The 15,000-nt window shown below is 47.3% G+C and overlaps 1 protein-coding gene across 2 annotated transcripts in view; it reads right to left on the minus strand.

The window, feature by feature from the left end:
- LOC135825267 (uncharacterized) overlaps nt 1–15,000 on the minus strand; it is a 59,656-nt gene that overhangs the window by 23,175 nt on the left and 21,481 nt on the right. For both annotated transcript variants that reach the window (XM_065338007.1, XM_065338008.1), the window contains exons 10-18: nt 10,873–11,016; nt 9,849–10,072; nt 7,643–7,890; nt 6,637–6,797; nt 4,459–4,646; nt 3,840–3,927; nt 3,152–3,352; nt 1,340–1,540; nt 178–374 (exon numbers count right to left, since the gene is read on the minus strand). In XM_065338007.1, coding sequence (XP_065194079.1) covers nt 178–374; nt 1,340–1,540; nt 3,152–3,352; nt 3,840–3,927; nt 4,459–4,646; nt 6,637–6,797; nt 7,643–7,890; nt 9,849–10,072; nt 10,873–11,016 — 1,652 coding nt within the window. The remainder of the gene's footprint in view (nt 1–177; nt 375–1,339; nt 1,541–3,151; nt 3,353–3,839; nt 3,928–4,458; nt 4,647–6,636; nt 6,798–7,642; nt 7,891–9,848; nt 10,073–10,872; nt 11,017–15,000) is intronic.

The following is a 15,000-nucleotide window of genomic DNA, read 5'->3' on the forward strand; positions in this document are numbered from 1 at the left end:
GGCATGTCATGTGATTTCAAGACAAGTGTGCAAGGGGTGGTGTAGCTGCCCGACCCAATTCATTCCCTGACTGTAAGTTCGTGGATGAATGTGTGTGTGTATGTGTACGCGCGCATGCGTACGCACATGTGTGCTGTTCTATAACGGGCTATAATGTCCTGCAGACCACACTCCTACCTTAGTTGTTCCCGTGATTCTATGCACGGTTGGTCGACTGTTGATGGTGGGGAAGGAGGTTGAGAGTGTGATAACCTGGGTTGTGGGAACACAGTCACTTGCAGTCGTTGGTACCGTGTAGACATTGCTTGTCCCTCCTGGTGCCAATCCACCACCAAATCCAGGCAGGTACGGACCAAGATTGGTACTGCTGGGTACTGTCAGTACAAGAATGCCCATGCGTGTGCACATGCATGCACACACGGACACGTGCGCACACACACACACACACACACACACGCACGCACGCACACATACACACACGCACACACGCACACACACGTACACACCCGCCGGCAAGGCACACATGTTGGGTGCCTACCATCCAGACTTTCCACTGATATGCAGCTGCAGCTCGTGTTAAATTGCAGTGGAGCTCACTAAGTGCCTATTCTGATAAAACACATTCTCACTTAGTATGAACATTGTCCAGAGCACGGGTGTATTGATCCGTACAGAGGTATGTTAACCCTCTCACTACCAGCCATTCAAATATCGATCCACGTGGATCGATGCAATAGGCGATCACTAAATATTTCGTCACACGCTCAAATATTGTCGGATTATTACAAACAAGGGCTCTACGTTTTCAGAAAGACCTTGACTATCGACTGCAACTATCGCTTTCACTCCTTGGTGCATATTTGGCGCACAACGAAGTATTTTTGTAGACTGTAAATTGACTCAATTGCGAAAATAATAAGAAGTACCTCACATACTAAGAACACGTTCCTGCTGCCCATGCGGGTACATTTTTTTATTATTTATTTAATTTAATTTTTTTATTTTTACGGGGAACACAGCCCTACAAAGAGCCATGTGGAGACAACCACAAAACAAGATACAGGGGATGTAGGGACGGCACATCTTATCAGTGCTCTCATGTACTGGCGCACCTAAGCTTACAGTGTTGGCCAAAGACAATTTTAATACGGAGTTATCCGCGGGTAGGGTAGACCACCAAAACTCTTCAGACAACAAGGACGAACGAATACAAGAAGCAAGTCCCCACGTCACCAGACCACCCTTTTGCTCTTCAATTCTAATCAGATTGGCGGAGTCCATGGGAACTTGTGTGTAATAAAAAAGAGGCGATTATGTACTGCACAAGATATTGTCATACCTCCAAGTGGTCCACTGCCATGCGCCACAGGGATGATGGTTGTCCCCACGTGGCGCGAGTCGGTCGGCGATGGTCCGGGTACGAGGTACCACACATTGTTGATGATCGTGTAGAGCTCCATGTTGTACGTGGTCGAGGAGTCGAGTTGCGTAATCTTGGTCAGCAGAGTCGGCTCCACCTCCAAACTCTTGGCAACAGTACCTGCACGTGAGCATAAACAAGTGTAATACTACTTGTACTTGCTTCCGTGGAGTGTGGCTGGTCAACTGTTCGTGCTGTGGTCTGCAAGCGTCGTGTGGTCTCGTCGGGTCAAATGAAAAACCTATTACTATAAACGAGTGACATGGGTCTCGTGTACAGGGTTGGTCAAGAACCACCTTTCCGCTTCCGTGGGACACCACCACTCCCATGATCAGGGGTCACACGCGGGTCCTAAACTATGGGGGATAGCACAACCACACCGAAACTCACTGCTGTAAGTCTACACATTTTCAGTGTATTTAAATTGCAGCCTCCAAGGGCTCGTAAAACAGTTTCGGCCGCAACGAAATTTCAGCCTGTACTGCCACTGCCTGTATATTCTGTCACAATTTACCTTGCAAACAAGTATTATTTTAAGCTGCAACAAATTTAGGCCTCGAAGGTTCTGACCAAAAATAGCCGAATATTTGCTGATTTACAGTAAGACGTTCATGGAGTTCCTGCAGCTGGTACCGAAACTCGACAATGATTTGTACCCCAAAACAAGAGATCGAATTCTGTTTTGCTGTGAGTTCAAATTCGACTTGTCCGGGCCGAGTAGTCAAAGCAGGATGCAAAGGCGACGTTTGTCATTTGACCGAGCGGAGTATTCAAAGCAATATGCAAGGGCTTACACCGGGATTTGACGGTAAAGCGGCTTCAAGAGGCGCATGGCTTATTGCTGCTTACTTCGAGCTGATATCAAACCACCAGTCCACAGTTCATTCTCGGCCGACCCATTCCACTTGCACAATGGCCGATTTTCTCGCTGATAATTTCTCTTCAATTTCAAGTTTGATATGTGCATACAAAGCAGGAATCTGCAGCTGTAGGCCTATGGGCGATTCTATCCATACATCCTCACCATCATCGTAACGGCCACTTGACTACACCAACTAACTAAAAGATCACTTTTCTGCTGTAACTGATATGTCGAGCGCGATATCTCAGGCATGCCACGTCGGAGCGCTTCAGCGATTGTTGCAATGGAACGCTGAGCTCTTTGGCTTCTTCTTAGGTACAGTAAAAACCTGGTGTAAGCGACCTCTGGGTTTAGCGACCACATGCTCTTAACGACCTTTTTTTCCATGCACCGACAGTTCTACACAGACACTGTGAGACCTGGTTCTAAAGACCACCTCGGTTTAACGACCGTTTTTGCTTGCACCGTGGGGTGGTCGCTTTAACCAGGTTTTACTGAACTTTGATTGCGGAATTCCGTCAAGATTTGAGTGAGATACGAACATTTTTGTACATGCATGGCCATCGACCACCAGTGGTAGATATTTGAACGCACAGACTCAAAAAGGGTTAACAGGTAAATGGGCCTTGGTAAAGCAGCAGCACTTGGTCCTGTATAGTGCACATGGGCCTTGGTCGAGAAATCGGAAATATAAAAAATCGGTGTAGCTCAGAAACCGTTCGGAGCATTGTGAGGATGTAACACTATGGATAGAATGGATGGCTACAGTGAAGTCTGTACATATTGACACACGTATTCCCAGATGGTTCTGGTCGTGTGTGCATCATATTCAAGTACTGCAGCGAAAGTTTACCGCGGACACTACGCACCGTTTGTGTGAACGACGAACAAGTGGAATTTCGCGTTGGTGAAGCCGCTCTCCTGTGGACCGCCTTTGGAGTTCTCCAGTGTGGCACCCTTCATGAGGAATACGGCAATTGTGTCCGGTCCCAGAGCGCCGGCCTCCAGTATGGGACGATAGGGCAGGTTGAAGACGTTCAGGCCCGGGATGGGAACACCTCCATTGCCGGCTAGCATCGGTACAGACACAGATACACAAAGGCAAATACAGTGCACTTGTATCATGGTGTACTCATGTGAGTATGCACAAAATAACCCAGCACTCAGAGGGTGTAGCTCACGTATGGGTCGCTGGATTTTATGTACTCTCGGCATACACGCAGACACCACATACAGAAAATGAGACTCAGGGGGGGGGAGTGCACGTGCAAACGCGTACAAATCTCATAGCAGACCGATCTACACAGCCTCCGGTGGCAAGCATTGCTGCTGATTCTTACCTCACTTAACTATCCTGTACATATAGACAGTAGAAACATGAAACCAAGAGGGTACAGCACGAGTGGGTTGCTGTTGTAGTTCAAAATGGCTTTAGCCGTTCTTGGCCATTGGTGTGACAGTGGTACATGACCTTACATGACCTTGCGTGACCTTACATGACCTTGCGTGACCTTACATGACCTTGCGTGACCTTAAAAAGACCTTAGATAACCTTACATGCAGATATGTTGGCTGCTGTTATGGCTGGCGGACCAGTGCGTAACACAGTCACCTGGCTTCTACTGCAGATAGAGTAGTAGCATGCCTGGGAACAAACATACGCAAACACGCACACACACACGCACACACACACACCCACACACACACACACACACACACACACACACACACACACACACACACACACACACACACACACACACAAAAAGAGGCACAAAGCACAGTCGTAATTTCCTGAGGCATCAGAGTCGGCTACAACAACCTGATACGTCGTGAGGAAACAATTTCTGGAAACAGAGGAGTCAAACTACTCGCCAAAAAGATATGCAATTCGTTTCAGAAGTCTCAAAACAAGAGCAAGACATTTCGGTACTGAAATACCGAGGTGTATTGCTGCTGGAGGTGTGGTATACTGAAATTTGACTGTAGCTTGGGATGAATGTTGATGTGCCTCCAAATTACGCTTAAACTCAGTTTCGAGACTTCTAAAACAAACTCTGTTGGCTGCAGCAGGATACGAGTTGTTATATAAATACTCTGCAGTTGCTATGTAACCTTGGCTGCAGCAGGATAGGGAGTTGTTATATATTCACCCTGTTGCGTCCATGAAACATACCTTCAGCTCCACATTGTACATGGCGTAGGATCTCAGGCTGCTGGCCACACACGACCTCTCCGTGATGTTACTACAGCCGGGCACACTACTGGAGCCGTTGAAGAACAGAGTGAAGGAGTGGTAGTGAGTGCGCTCCCAGCGCAGCACTGTGCCGCGTATCACCACCCAGAACTTGGGTATTTCCGGTGCTGAGTGAAGCGACGGATAACAGAATGACACAAAGTCGGGTCTTAGTTTACAACGTAAGAATTCTGAGATACCATAAAAGCCCCTGTATACGCCCACTCGAAATTACGCCCACCCTCCGTGTACACGCCCAGTCGGTGGAAGTCAACACTTTTGTTTCAAAATAGCGCCCATGCCCATGTATACGCCCAGGTATGCTGGCAACACCAGTACATGTACAGGTACTGATACCCAATACTTACTGCTATCCCTATTCCGAATATACGCCCGGTTCCAAAATAACGCCCATGCCCTTGTATACACCCAGGAAATTGAGGCTGCTGTTCTACACGCCCGGAGCCTATACACGGGCTTTTACGGTATAGTCAAACTGTAATTTCACAATCAACAGAATTTTGGTACGTTTGGCCCATTTCTTTCATATCGATAATTTTAACAGTAGCGCAAAATTTAATACCGGCACAAACCATCTATAATGAATTGAGTCTCTGTAGTAGAGTCTGTACTGTAAAGCGGGATTCACAGAAGCTTTTTTGCGATGCGACAGGCGATGCGACAGGCGATGCGACAGGCGCGAAACCGGGAAAACCCCAAATCGCAGCCATGTCGCACTCCACGCAACTGCCGCAACTGGGCCATCGCAGGCCATCGCAGAGGTTGAGCTTGGCTCAACTTTCGCGATGCGATGCGACAAGCGATTTGGCGTACGATTTTGACCTTTTCTACAGCAAAGTTGTACAAAGGTTCAAGAGTTGCCTATAAATTTGTACAAGTTCTATCAAACCGCGCGGATATCATGGTGACGTAGCCAAATCAGCAAGATGTTGTCGCATCACTGACTTCTTCTGTGAATGGTATTTCGCGAGTTCGCATCGCACGTGTCCATCGCAGATCGCGTCGCATCGCGAGTCGCATCGCAAAAAAAGCTTCTGTGAATCCCGCTGAAGTCAACAAAATTTAATATTCGGCGCATATTTATTTTCGGCTATTTTCGGCCTGGTCATGTTTCGCCGAAAATTTGTTGTGGCCGAAATTTTGTTTTGCAAGGTTCAGTGTGACAGTGTAACGTTATATAAGCGGCAGCAGTACGAGGTGAATAGCAATTTCTGGACATGAAAATAAAATAGAGGCCCACTGGCTTTGTGTTTTACATTTTTCATATCTTTTTGTATCTATTGTATGGCCTAATCCTTCATCTTTCCAAATGTGTGACAATTGCTCATGCTGTGATCCCAGAGACTTTATAGCAGGATGTTTTCGACAGGTCAATTTTTTGGCCCAAATTTCAGTGTATGGAATTCTGGACATGAAAGTAAAATAGTGTCAATAGGCATCCTATACTGCACCATTTTTGTTATTTTTCTATTGGTGGACTGCAGTTGGCCTCTTCACACTTCCAGCCAACAGGTCCAAGACTATACAGCGTCTGAAGTGGAGTGCACATGGGGAAGCCAACGATTCGTCCATTACTTCTTATTTTACTCAAAATTCAAAATTCTCATGCCACATAGTACCACAAAACTCGTTGAAATGCCTCCCAAGAAAAGGCTATCAACAAGGCACCGACACGAGGAGAAACTACAACAGCCCAGCTGTCAACTGCAACAAGAAAAAACTTCATCAACCTGACTGACTTGACTCTACACGCGACGAAAAATTATTTTACTCGAAATGTCCAGAAATGTACAATGTCCAGAAATAGCAATTCACCTCGTACAGGCCGAAAATTTGATGGGGCCAAAATGGGTTTTAGCCCTGGGAGGCCGAGATTTGAATGGGGCGAAAATTTGTACACTTACAGTACCTAAAACGTTTGTCTTCTGCCCTCATACCCAGCTTCTAATGCAAGAGTTTGTGTGGAACAGTGCCGGTTCATGAACTTAGAAATGCATTTCCAGCCAACCAAAGCTAGGCTATGGTAGTGTGTTGATTTTCACAGTACATGCACAAACAGCCCAAGCATTGGGTGACACGTTGAGACGCATCGCTCACGTTTGTTGATGATGGAGATGAAGCCCTCGGTGCAGGCACGCGTGCTGCAGCATGTTGCCCGATAGCTGTCAATGGCCGTCGAGGCGTTCACCATAGTGTAGGTGAGATTGCCGAAGGAGAGCAGTGTGTAGACCACCTCACCATTGCGGTAGATACGATACCTGCAACAGAGCAACACAGGGTTTTTTTGTGTTTCGCTTATTCTACTTTCTTCAATACTCGGAAGCTCCATTGCACCCAATCAATCACCTCTCCAATACCTTCACAAGAACAGTTTTTCACTGCAGTGTCAATAAATTGGTACAGTAAGACCTGGTTTAAGCGACCACCCCACGGTGCAAGCAAACGCTGTCGCTAAAGCCAGGTGGTCTTTAGAACCAGGTGCCACAGTGTATGCGTAGAACTGTCCGTGCATGGAAAAAACGGTCGTTAAGACCAGAGGTCGCTTACACCAGGTTTTACTGTAACGAGTAATAACAAATTTATTGAAATTGAAGTGAACGACCATGGTTGTGAAGGTGTTGGAGGGAGGACTTCTTTTAAACTTTAAGAAAGGTTCTTGAAGAGTCCACTGCCGCCATTTTTACATCAGGGTCCCTCAGCTCAAACACACGGTCTCTTTGCTGCATACCGGTACGTATGCCACTGAACACTGCATGCCGGTACGTATGCCACTGAACATGTTCACGAAATATTCGGGCTGGGCACACCATCAGGGTGAAACAGAAAACTGTTTATTTAAACACGGAAAAGTCGTCACTGGGTGCGGGGGTGAGCGCTCAGATGCATACGGGACTGTTGCGGCCCTCTGCCATGGTAGAATTGATTGTATTCCACTTTGTGAAGAACAGGTAATGGATCAAAGGAAATTTTCGTCTACCACGGCCAGAGGGCTCTGATGATCTGTTCAAATAACAGTGAAACCGGTCAGTCAAAAACAATCTGTGCAATGATGAATTTGTGTCTTGGTCTATTCACTCAATAGCAATAGGGACTTTCCCCTTACGTCACACCGTCGCTCTCGGCCAGCAGGCTGCTGCGGCGCTCATAGTTCCAGGTCACGTGCACGTCGTTGCCGTCCTGGCTCAGGATGACGGGACCGAGCACGATGGGCGACTCGTACGGTCCCGTCACGATGCCCTGCGAGCCATTCACCGTGGAGTTGCCGGTGTTCAGTGGAATCTCGTAGAAGCTGCCGCCGATTCGAGCGAACAACTGGAAATTGTATGATGTGCTTGGCGACAAGTTGTTGATCTGTAGCAAAATAGGAACACACAAGTCGGGGCACCAGAGCAAACGTGAACAGCCTTAGGGGCTGACCGTAATTACCGGTACAGTCAGACCTCGCTTAACCGCACACATCCGTTTTCCACAAAAATATCCGGATAGGCGAGGGAACCGGATAACCGAACACACACACTGTATATGCATGTGGCATATCAAAAGGAGTGGCATCGGACATACATGTAGACGGGTCCTATGCAGTACAACTAGCGTGCACAATGAAAAAAATGACAAGTGCATGCAACTGAATGCTAATCGCATGCATGGGCCAGCAGGTCAAGGACCTCATTTGTTTGTACAACTCCCTGATTCTAGCTTCTGCAAGCCACGTGCAACCGGATACGATGATGCTTTGTGTACACATTTCGACCAGTTTGTACACAAAATCATGCACCGGTATGCGGATCGCGAGGTCCGGTTATGTTGTATGCATAACATATGCTGCACATCGGTAACCAGCGATTTTCTTCCGGATGGCGAGGGATCCGGATAAACGAGGACCGGATAAACGAGGTCTGACTGTATCTATCTTTTACACGAAACGAAAAAAGTTTCGTTTACGAGTGGGTGGGTCAAGGAGAGATTTGTTAAAAAAAACATTGATATGTGGAAAAGACAAGCCGGGACACCAGAACAAAGGTGAACGAACAGCCTTAGGGGCCCGGCCGAAGTTATCGATCTTTTACACGAAACAAAAAAGTCTCGTTTATGAGTGGGTGGGACAAGGAGGGTTTCGTTTTGAAAAAATACTGATATGATTGCGAGACACTAATGCATTCTAGCTGTCAAGTTAATCTATTTTTCGTTCGGGGGTGGGTGGGAGGGCGGGGGGAGGACCTAAACTTTTTTGTTTCGTGACAATTATCAATAATGCCGGACTGCCCCGTAGAGGCTTTCACGCTGCATGTTGTACTAAAATAGTTGAATGTCAGGAGTCGAAATCACTTGGTGTTTGAAGTCTCGTTCAATGCTTGGAAATAAAGGCAAAGAAAAAGAAAAAGCGGAGGGCTAGTTGGAGAAGAATATTTTGGTATCTTGCAATACTGTACGCCAATAACTCCGATCGGCACATTGTGGGGTTAATGCTGTCAACCCTTGTTAGCGCTTATCGCATGCACAGACTCTCACTGCTTCTTCCCCTCATGTTCCTTATACTTAGACGTGTCCTTTTGTCTTTAGGAATCTACATACATGTACATCGCTCATGCACTGCTCATGCACTGCTCATGCACTGCTCAGGCACTGCTCATGCACTGCTCAGGCACTGCTCGTGCACTGCTCAGGCACTGCTCGTGCACTGCTCATGCACTGCTCAGGCACTGCTCATGCACTGCTCATGCACTGCTCATGCACTGCTCAGGCACTGCTCAGGCACTGCTCAGGCACTGCTCATGCACTGCTCGTGCACGTCTGCGCACGCTGCACTGATTGGGGCACCCAATATGCCACCTGATGCGCACACACCACACACGCACGCATGCACGCACGCAGACACAGACACAGACATGCACGCACACAGACACGCACATGCACGCATGCACACACACGTACAAGGACACATGCACACACACACACACACACACACACACACACACCTTTGACCTTTGACCTTTGACGCCCATCGCCGGAGGCGATGATAGCAATGCTACGGCAGAAGCCATAGCAACTTGTGCTGGGATTACACCATTCAACAGCTTGCAAGGCTGAAGAATTGACCGTCACTATTCAGCCTGGTCTACACCATACAGCTATTTGGAGTGACATTTTCTGGCCAGTGAATCCCTATTTTTGGTGGGTGGGTGGGGGGGGGGGGGGGGTCACACACACACACACACACACACACACACACACACACACACACACACACACACACACACACACACACGCACACAGAACCACAGTTCCCTCGGCATCGCACTAAAACTTACACTAGTGGCGTTGGCAATGTCCAGTGATGCCGTGGCAATAGCTGTCCCGTTGTCAAGGGTTACATAACAGACGTATGTGATAGAAAGCTCCTGGGAGTAGCGGATTGCTTCATCGCTACCCTCCAGGGCAAGAATGCAGCCGTACGGACCACTGGCCTCGGACCGGATAAATACTGACGACGCTACCACATACGATATGCTGAAGAAGCTAGTGAATGTACGACCTTTTCGGCCAAGAGAACACACAACAAAATAACAAGTTACAAGTAGACCGTAATTGGTGTGTATCATTCAAACAATAATAAGAGGACGAAAACAGTTTTTTTACTCCGAGTGTAGCATTCAAATAGACTACATCAGTGATCTGGAACTGTAGATAAGCAAGTTTGATCACAGAAACGCTATTCTCGCTATTCTCCCACTTGTCGTTGCAAAGCAAAATTTGTTGATTGTGTGTGAGTGTGTGTGTGTGTGTGTCCCAGCACAAGTTGCTATGTCTAACACAGCTGTTCGCTATCATCGCTTCCACGATGGGCATGTCTGAGGTCTGAGGTGTGTGTGTGTGTGTGTGTGTGTGTGTGTGTGTGTGTGTGTGTGTGTGTGTGCACGTGTGCACGTGTGTGTACATGGTGTGGGATAGAAATATATAGAGCCAGAGACAGAATGCATGCACGCTGGATAGATAAAAATGTAGAGAGAGAGGGAGAGAGAGAGAGACGAGAGAGAGAGAGAGAGAGAGAGAGAGAGAGAGAGAGAGAGAGAGAGAGAGAGAGAGAGAGAGAGAGAGAGACCCACACTCATGGTCACTGCAGCATTGACCATACCACTCTTTGCCCCATGGTACCCAGTGAATTAATAAAACGCACTGATTAGGGCTCTACATGTTGAAGATTTATCAGAGGAGCCGTCCATTCCCATAAGTAAATTGTATTTCACGTGGCTGACCGTACTATCCTAAGTTTTGTTCCCACACCCCTACGTGGGATGTTGAACGACATGAATAACTGAGCGACATCAGCCTTACCGACAATGGACGTATAGTAGTGGCCAGTAGAGAAGTAAGCCAGGTTACTGTATGCGCAGTTGCCACCGTCACCCCGGCAGGCACGCAGCCTACACGAGTATGTTTCATTCGCCATCAGAGAGAAAACGGAGCATGTACCCAGAGCTGCACACACAGCAAAAGGAAACAATATCTGTCACGATCATCATCATCATCATCATCATCACAAGCCCTTAGCTCTAAGGCCGTCGGGGCGTCATACAGCAAGTATGAACAAGCGAGCGCCATAAAAATCGATCGCGTGCAGCAGCGAGCAGGGACTGCACGTCAAGTGCAGTCCATGAAATAATATTATCAAGCCAAGACATTCTGGGCCTGCCTCGGCCACGACCTCCAGCAACACAACCCTGAAGAACCCTTTGTGTGTGTGTGTGTGTGTGTGTGTGTGTGTGTGTGTGTGTGTGTGTGTGTGTGTTGCTGGAGGAGGTCTGTCACGATACAACCAACATATTACACTCCCCCCCCCCCCACTCCCCCACTCCCACCCTTCGCTATCATACTATTGGGCTACGATCCGGTTTGACTTTGAGGAAAATGCAACACTGGAGGATACGTTGAGAACAGGCAGGTTCAGGAACAGGTACGGGCATCTGTGAGTAGAGTGGTTTCACCATCAAGGTTCTAGCCAAAGGACGGCAGGGGGTGCAGCCCTCCTCATCCCCTACTCTTTGTTTTCTAGAATGCTTATGTTTACCACACTTATACGTCCGGTTCTATTACATGTATACAACTGTGGTCTGTGGACCTTGACAACAGCACTCGGCAACAAGCTTGACACAGACTGCGATCCATTCTTGGCATAGTGCATCTCCAAAGAATATGGAACAAAAACCCGTACAAACTGTCCGAGTACAAATCACCACAGCATGCAGGGAAAGGCGCTTATTATGGATTGGCCATGTGATCGGAGAAGGCATTGGTTCCACATCCGACAGCAAGAAGCCCAGAGGACGCCCCGTAACCAGCTCCAGTGTTTGGCTCACAGCCTGTCCTTTCCAGAACTCTCATGTGCGAGTCCAGAAAATCCACACCAGGGGGCACAGTCCACGAGACAATAGGAATGCTCAAGGATTTGTTGGTGTTGTCGAGGATTATCTTCCTCAACAACGAAGTCCTTTGGACAGCATCACGGAGGAGTTTGAGGATCTTTGTGGGCTCTCAAAATGTGGCGGAGCCATCTATGGCACATTAATGAAGATGCAGAAGCCACATATGCACTGGGATAGCTACTGGTGCTACCAGCAGTATACTGCTATGCTAACCCTTGCTGTCGTGGACGTGACGAAGGGCGTCTCACAGTGAATGTGGGGAATCCTCTCTTTCTGCTAAATGCGCAGGCGATATAATAGTTTGATGCAATATGGATGATACTCCAGGATTGGGAAATGGCCAGTCTGTCAGCATGCTCCTGAGGAGCTCTGGTCTACATATTGTGGAAGTGATGACGCGGAGAAGCTACCCCGCCTTATGGGATGAGACTTCGTTCAGTGACCCTGTGCTCAAGCAATTCATAATGATGAATGATTCCGTGTTCAGTACGGGGTCTTATCAGCCTTTGAAATTCCCAGACTTGCGTGCTTCAAGCATGGCTTGCTTGTACGGACAAGCCGCTGTACTACCTCATGCGACCCCATCAAGGAGATCAAGGAACACCTTTCCTTGCTAATAATGTATCTTCTCTAGATGGTGGCGACATACCGGTAGCCAAGGTCCCTTGAATCACTGCACCGCTTCCATCAGTGGCAAAGGCAGCTGGATTAACCTGGCTTTTATCTAAAGATGAGTGAAATGATGTGAGGCCCGCTATCACCGGCCAACGTCCAACATCGTACACGGAGATCAATGTGACGCATTGGGGTATCACAAGCTGCTCATGCTGATCAATGTATCTACAATTATGTACACTGCACTTGCTCAATGCTGCAGACAGCAAGCTGTTTCGGCCATCTATGCTCATCAGAGCAGCTAAGAGCTTTAAGAAAGATGAGCTACCGGCGATGGTGCAAAGGTGGCAGCAGAGACATTAAGATTGTTCGTCCCTCTACGTGAAGAATGACTTAACCCTTTGTGTACGGACTGTACGAGTTTCGATCTAATAAGATCGAAACTTCGTAACTTCGTAACTCCATCGTTTCTTGAGCAAATTCCACATCGAAGGGTCTACGTGGTAGCGGGAACTCCAAGCTGTCCAATGCAACAATCGCCGAAGAGTTACAATGTCGGACGCCAGAGATATCGCACGCCGTATTCTTACCTCGGCAAATTCAAATTTTTGATCGATCATTTCGCCATTTTGGGGGAAAATCCCTTTTCGTGTGCTCTTTGAGCGACTGAGCACATGATAATGACGTAGCCGGCTGAAGTTTGAATCGTCTCAAACAGATTTGAGCGTTCTGCGATGAAGGAGAGTGGAATGGCGTTGATGGGACGAATTTGCTTGCATATCAGGCTTGGAGACGACTTTGCTGTGTTACCGCGCCTGATTTGTGGCGGCCGGATAATGGAGATTGGTACCCTGACGTAGCTCTCGCCAAGAGCTTTCCAATGAGCCCTTGATTGTGAAAATCAAGTGAAGGACACCAAAGTTATGACATGGAAAAGTTGAAAATTGTACTGACATTTTGTAATTCTGGTGCATACTGTGCTAGTAATCCGTCCATAAAGGGTTAAAGAGAATAAACGTTTCCATTGTCGAAGCGGAACCTATATCCCAAGACAGGGAAGTTTGGATCAGCATTGTTATCAATGTACTAACTTTTCATGCTTAACATATCTGCGCTTACTGAAATATCTTTTTCGGTACAAAATTCCGGTATATACCGTAAAGTCGTGGATAGAAGCCGGGCTTATAAGCATATAAGCCGCTTTCTGCATCAGGCTTTAATGCAAACCAGGCTTGTATGAAAAACCATGCTTATATGCACCCCTGATATTTTTACCAGGCTTGTATGCCAGGCTTCTACGCCCGACACGCGTAGATCTACCACCGACTACCGGTATGGTGGCAGTTTTACTATGCACCGTACATAGCGCATGCACTCTTGACCTACCCGATCCGCGCTTGCATAGAAGCCAGGCTTCTACGCGCGACAGGCTTACATGCATTTGACCTGTTTGATTTTCAGGCTTCTATCCGCGATGTCCGCGACATCATGGATTTCTAACATTAAAAGTTGGACGGGTCTTCCCTTGCATGCTCTCTCTCATGCAGCACACGATAGAGCTGGATTCAGAGACATCATTCACAATTCTCTCGCTGATTAATGCCTCTACGATCACCTTGTGATTATGAGTTATATATACATACATACATCCGCGATGTGCTTGTATGCAAACCCGGCTTTTATCCGCGCCTTTACCGTAGTCATCATGCCTTCTGTAAGTCAACAAATATTCGGCGCATATAAAAACATTTTCCAGCTATTTTCGGCCTGGTCATATTTCGCCGAAAATTTGTTGCGGCCGAAATTTTGTTTTTCAAGGTTCAGTGTGACAGTCAGTGTACACATGTACAGCGGGTAGCAGTACAGGCCGAACATTTGATGCGGCCGAAATGTGTTTTAGCCCCGGGAGGCCGACATTTGAATACGCCGAAAATGTATTGACTTAAAGTAAGCTTGTGATGGAATCGAGGTCGGTTTTCCCTTCAACAACGGGATGGAGAAAATGCGTACATGTATTTCTCGTTTTTATTTCTCTTTTACCGACAGATGCGTTAACACTATGAGTATGAGTGATCTCACTCATGGGCTATACGCAAACTGCTTTTCGTATTACTAGTATTATTTCAGGACATCCCAAAAGTCATAGCCTTCACGGGACGGGAGAATTCCTACCTGGCTTTGAGCCGCAGTAATAGGGAGATTAAGATGCACGTTATTTCCGACGTGACGCTTAACTTCACGTCAAATTTGGCGTAACACTCCAAATTTCGACGTGAGCTGCAGGTCACAAGTTGTGTTGCTTCTTGTTTTTCGACGCGCGAGGTAAATAACGCAAGCTGAAGTTTCGCGTCACGTGAGTATTAACGTGCATCTAAAACCTCTCTATTTCGTACTTTACTGGACCTGACCACGACATGTAAACTAA

Source organism: Sycon ciliatum, chromosome 9 (genome assembly GCF_964019385.1).
Source record: "Sycon ciliatum chromosome 9, ocSycCili1.1, whole genome shotgun sequence".
In the NCBI taxonomy this organism is placed as follows: domain Eukaryota; kingdom Metazoa; phylum Porifera; class Calcarea; order Leucosolenida; family Sycettidae; genus Sycon; species Sycon ciliatum.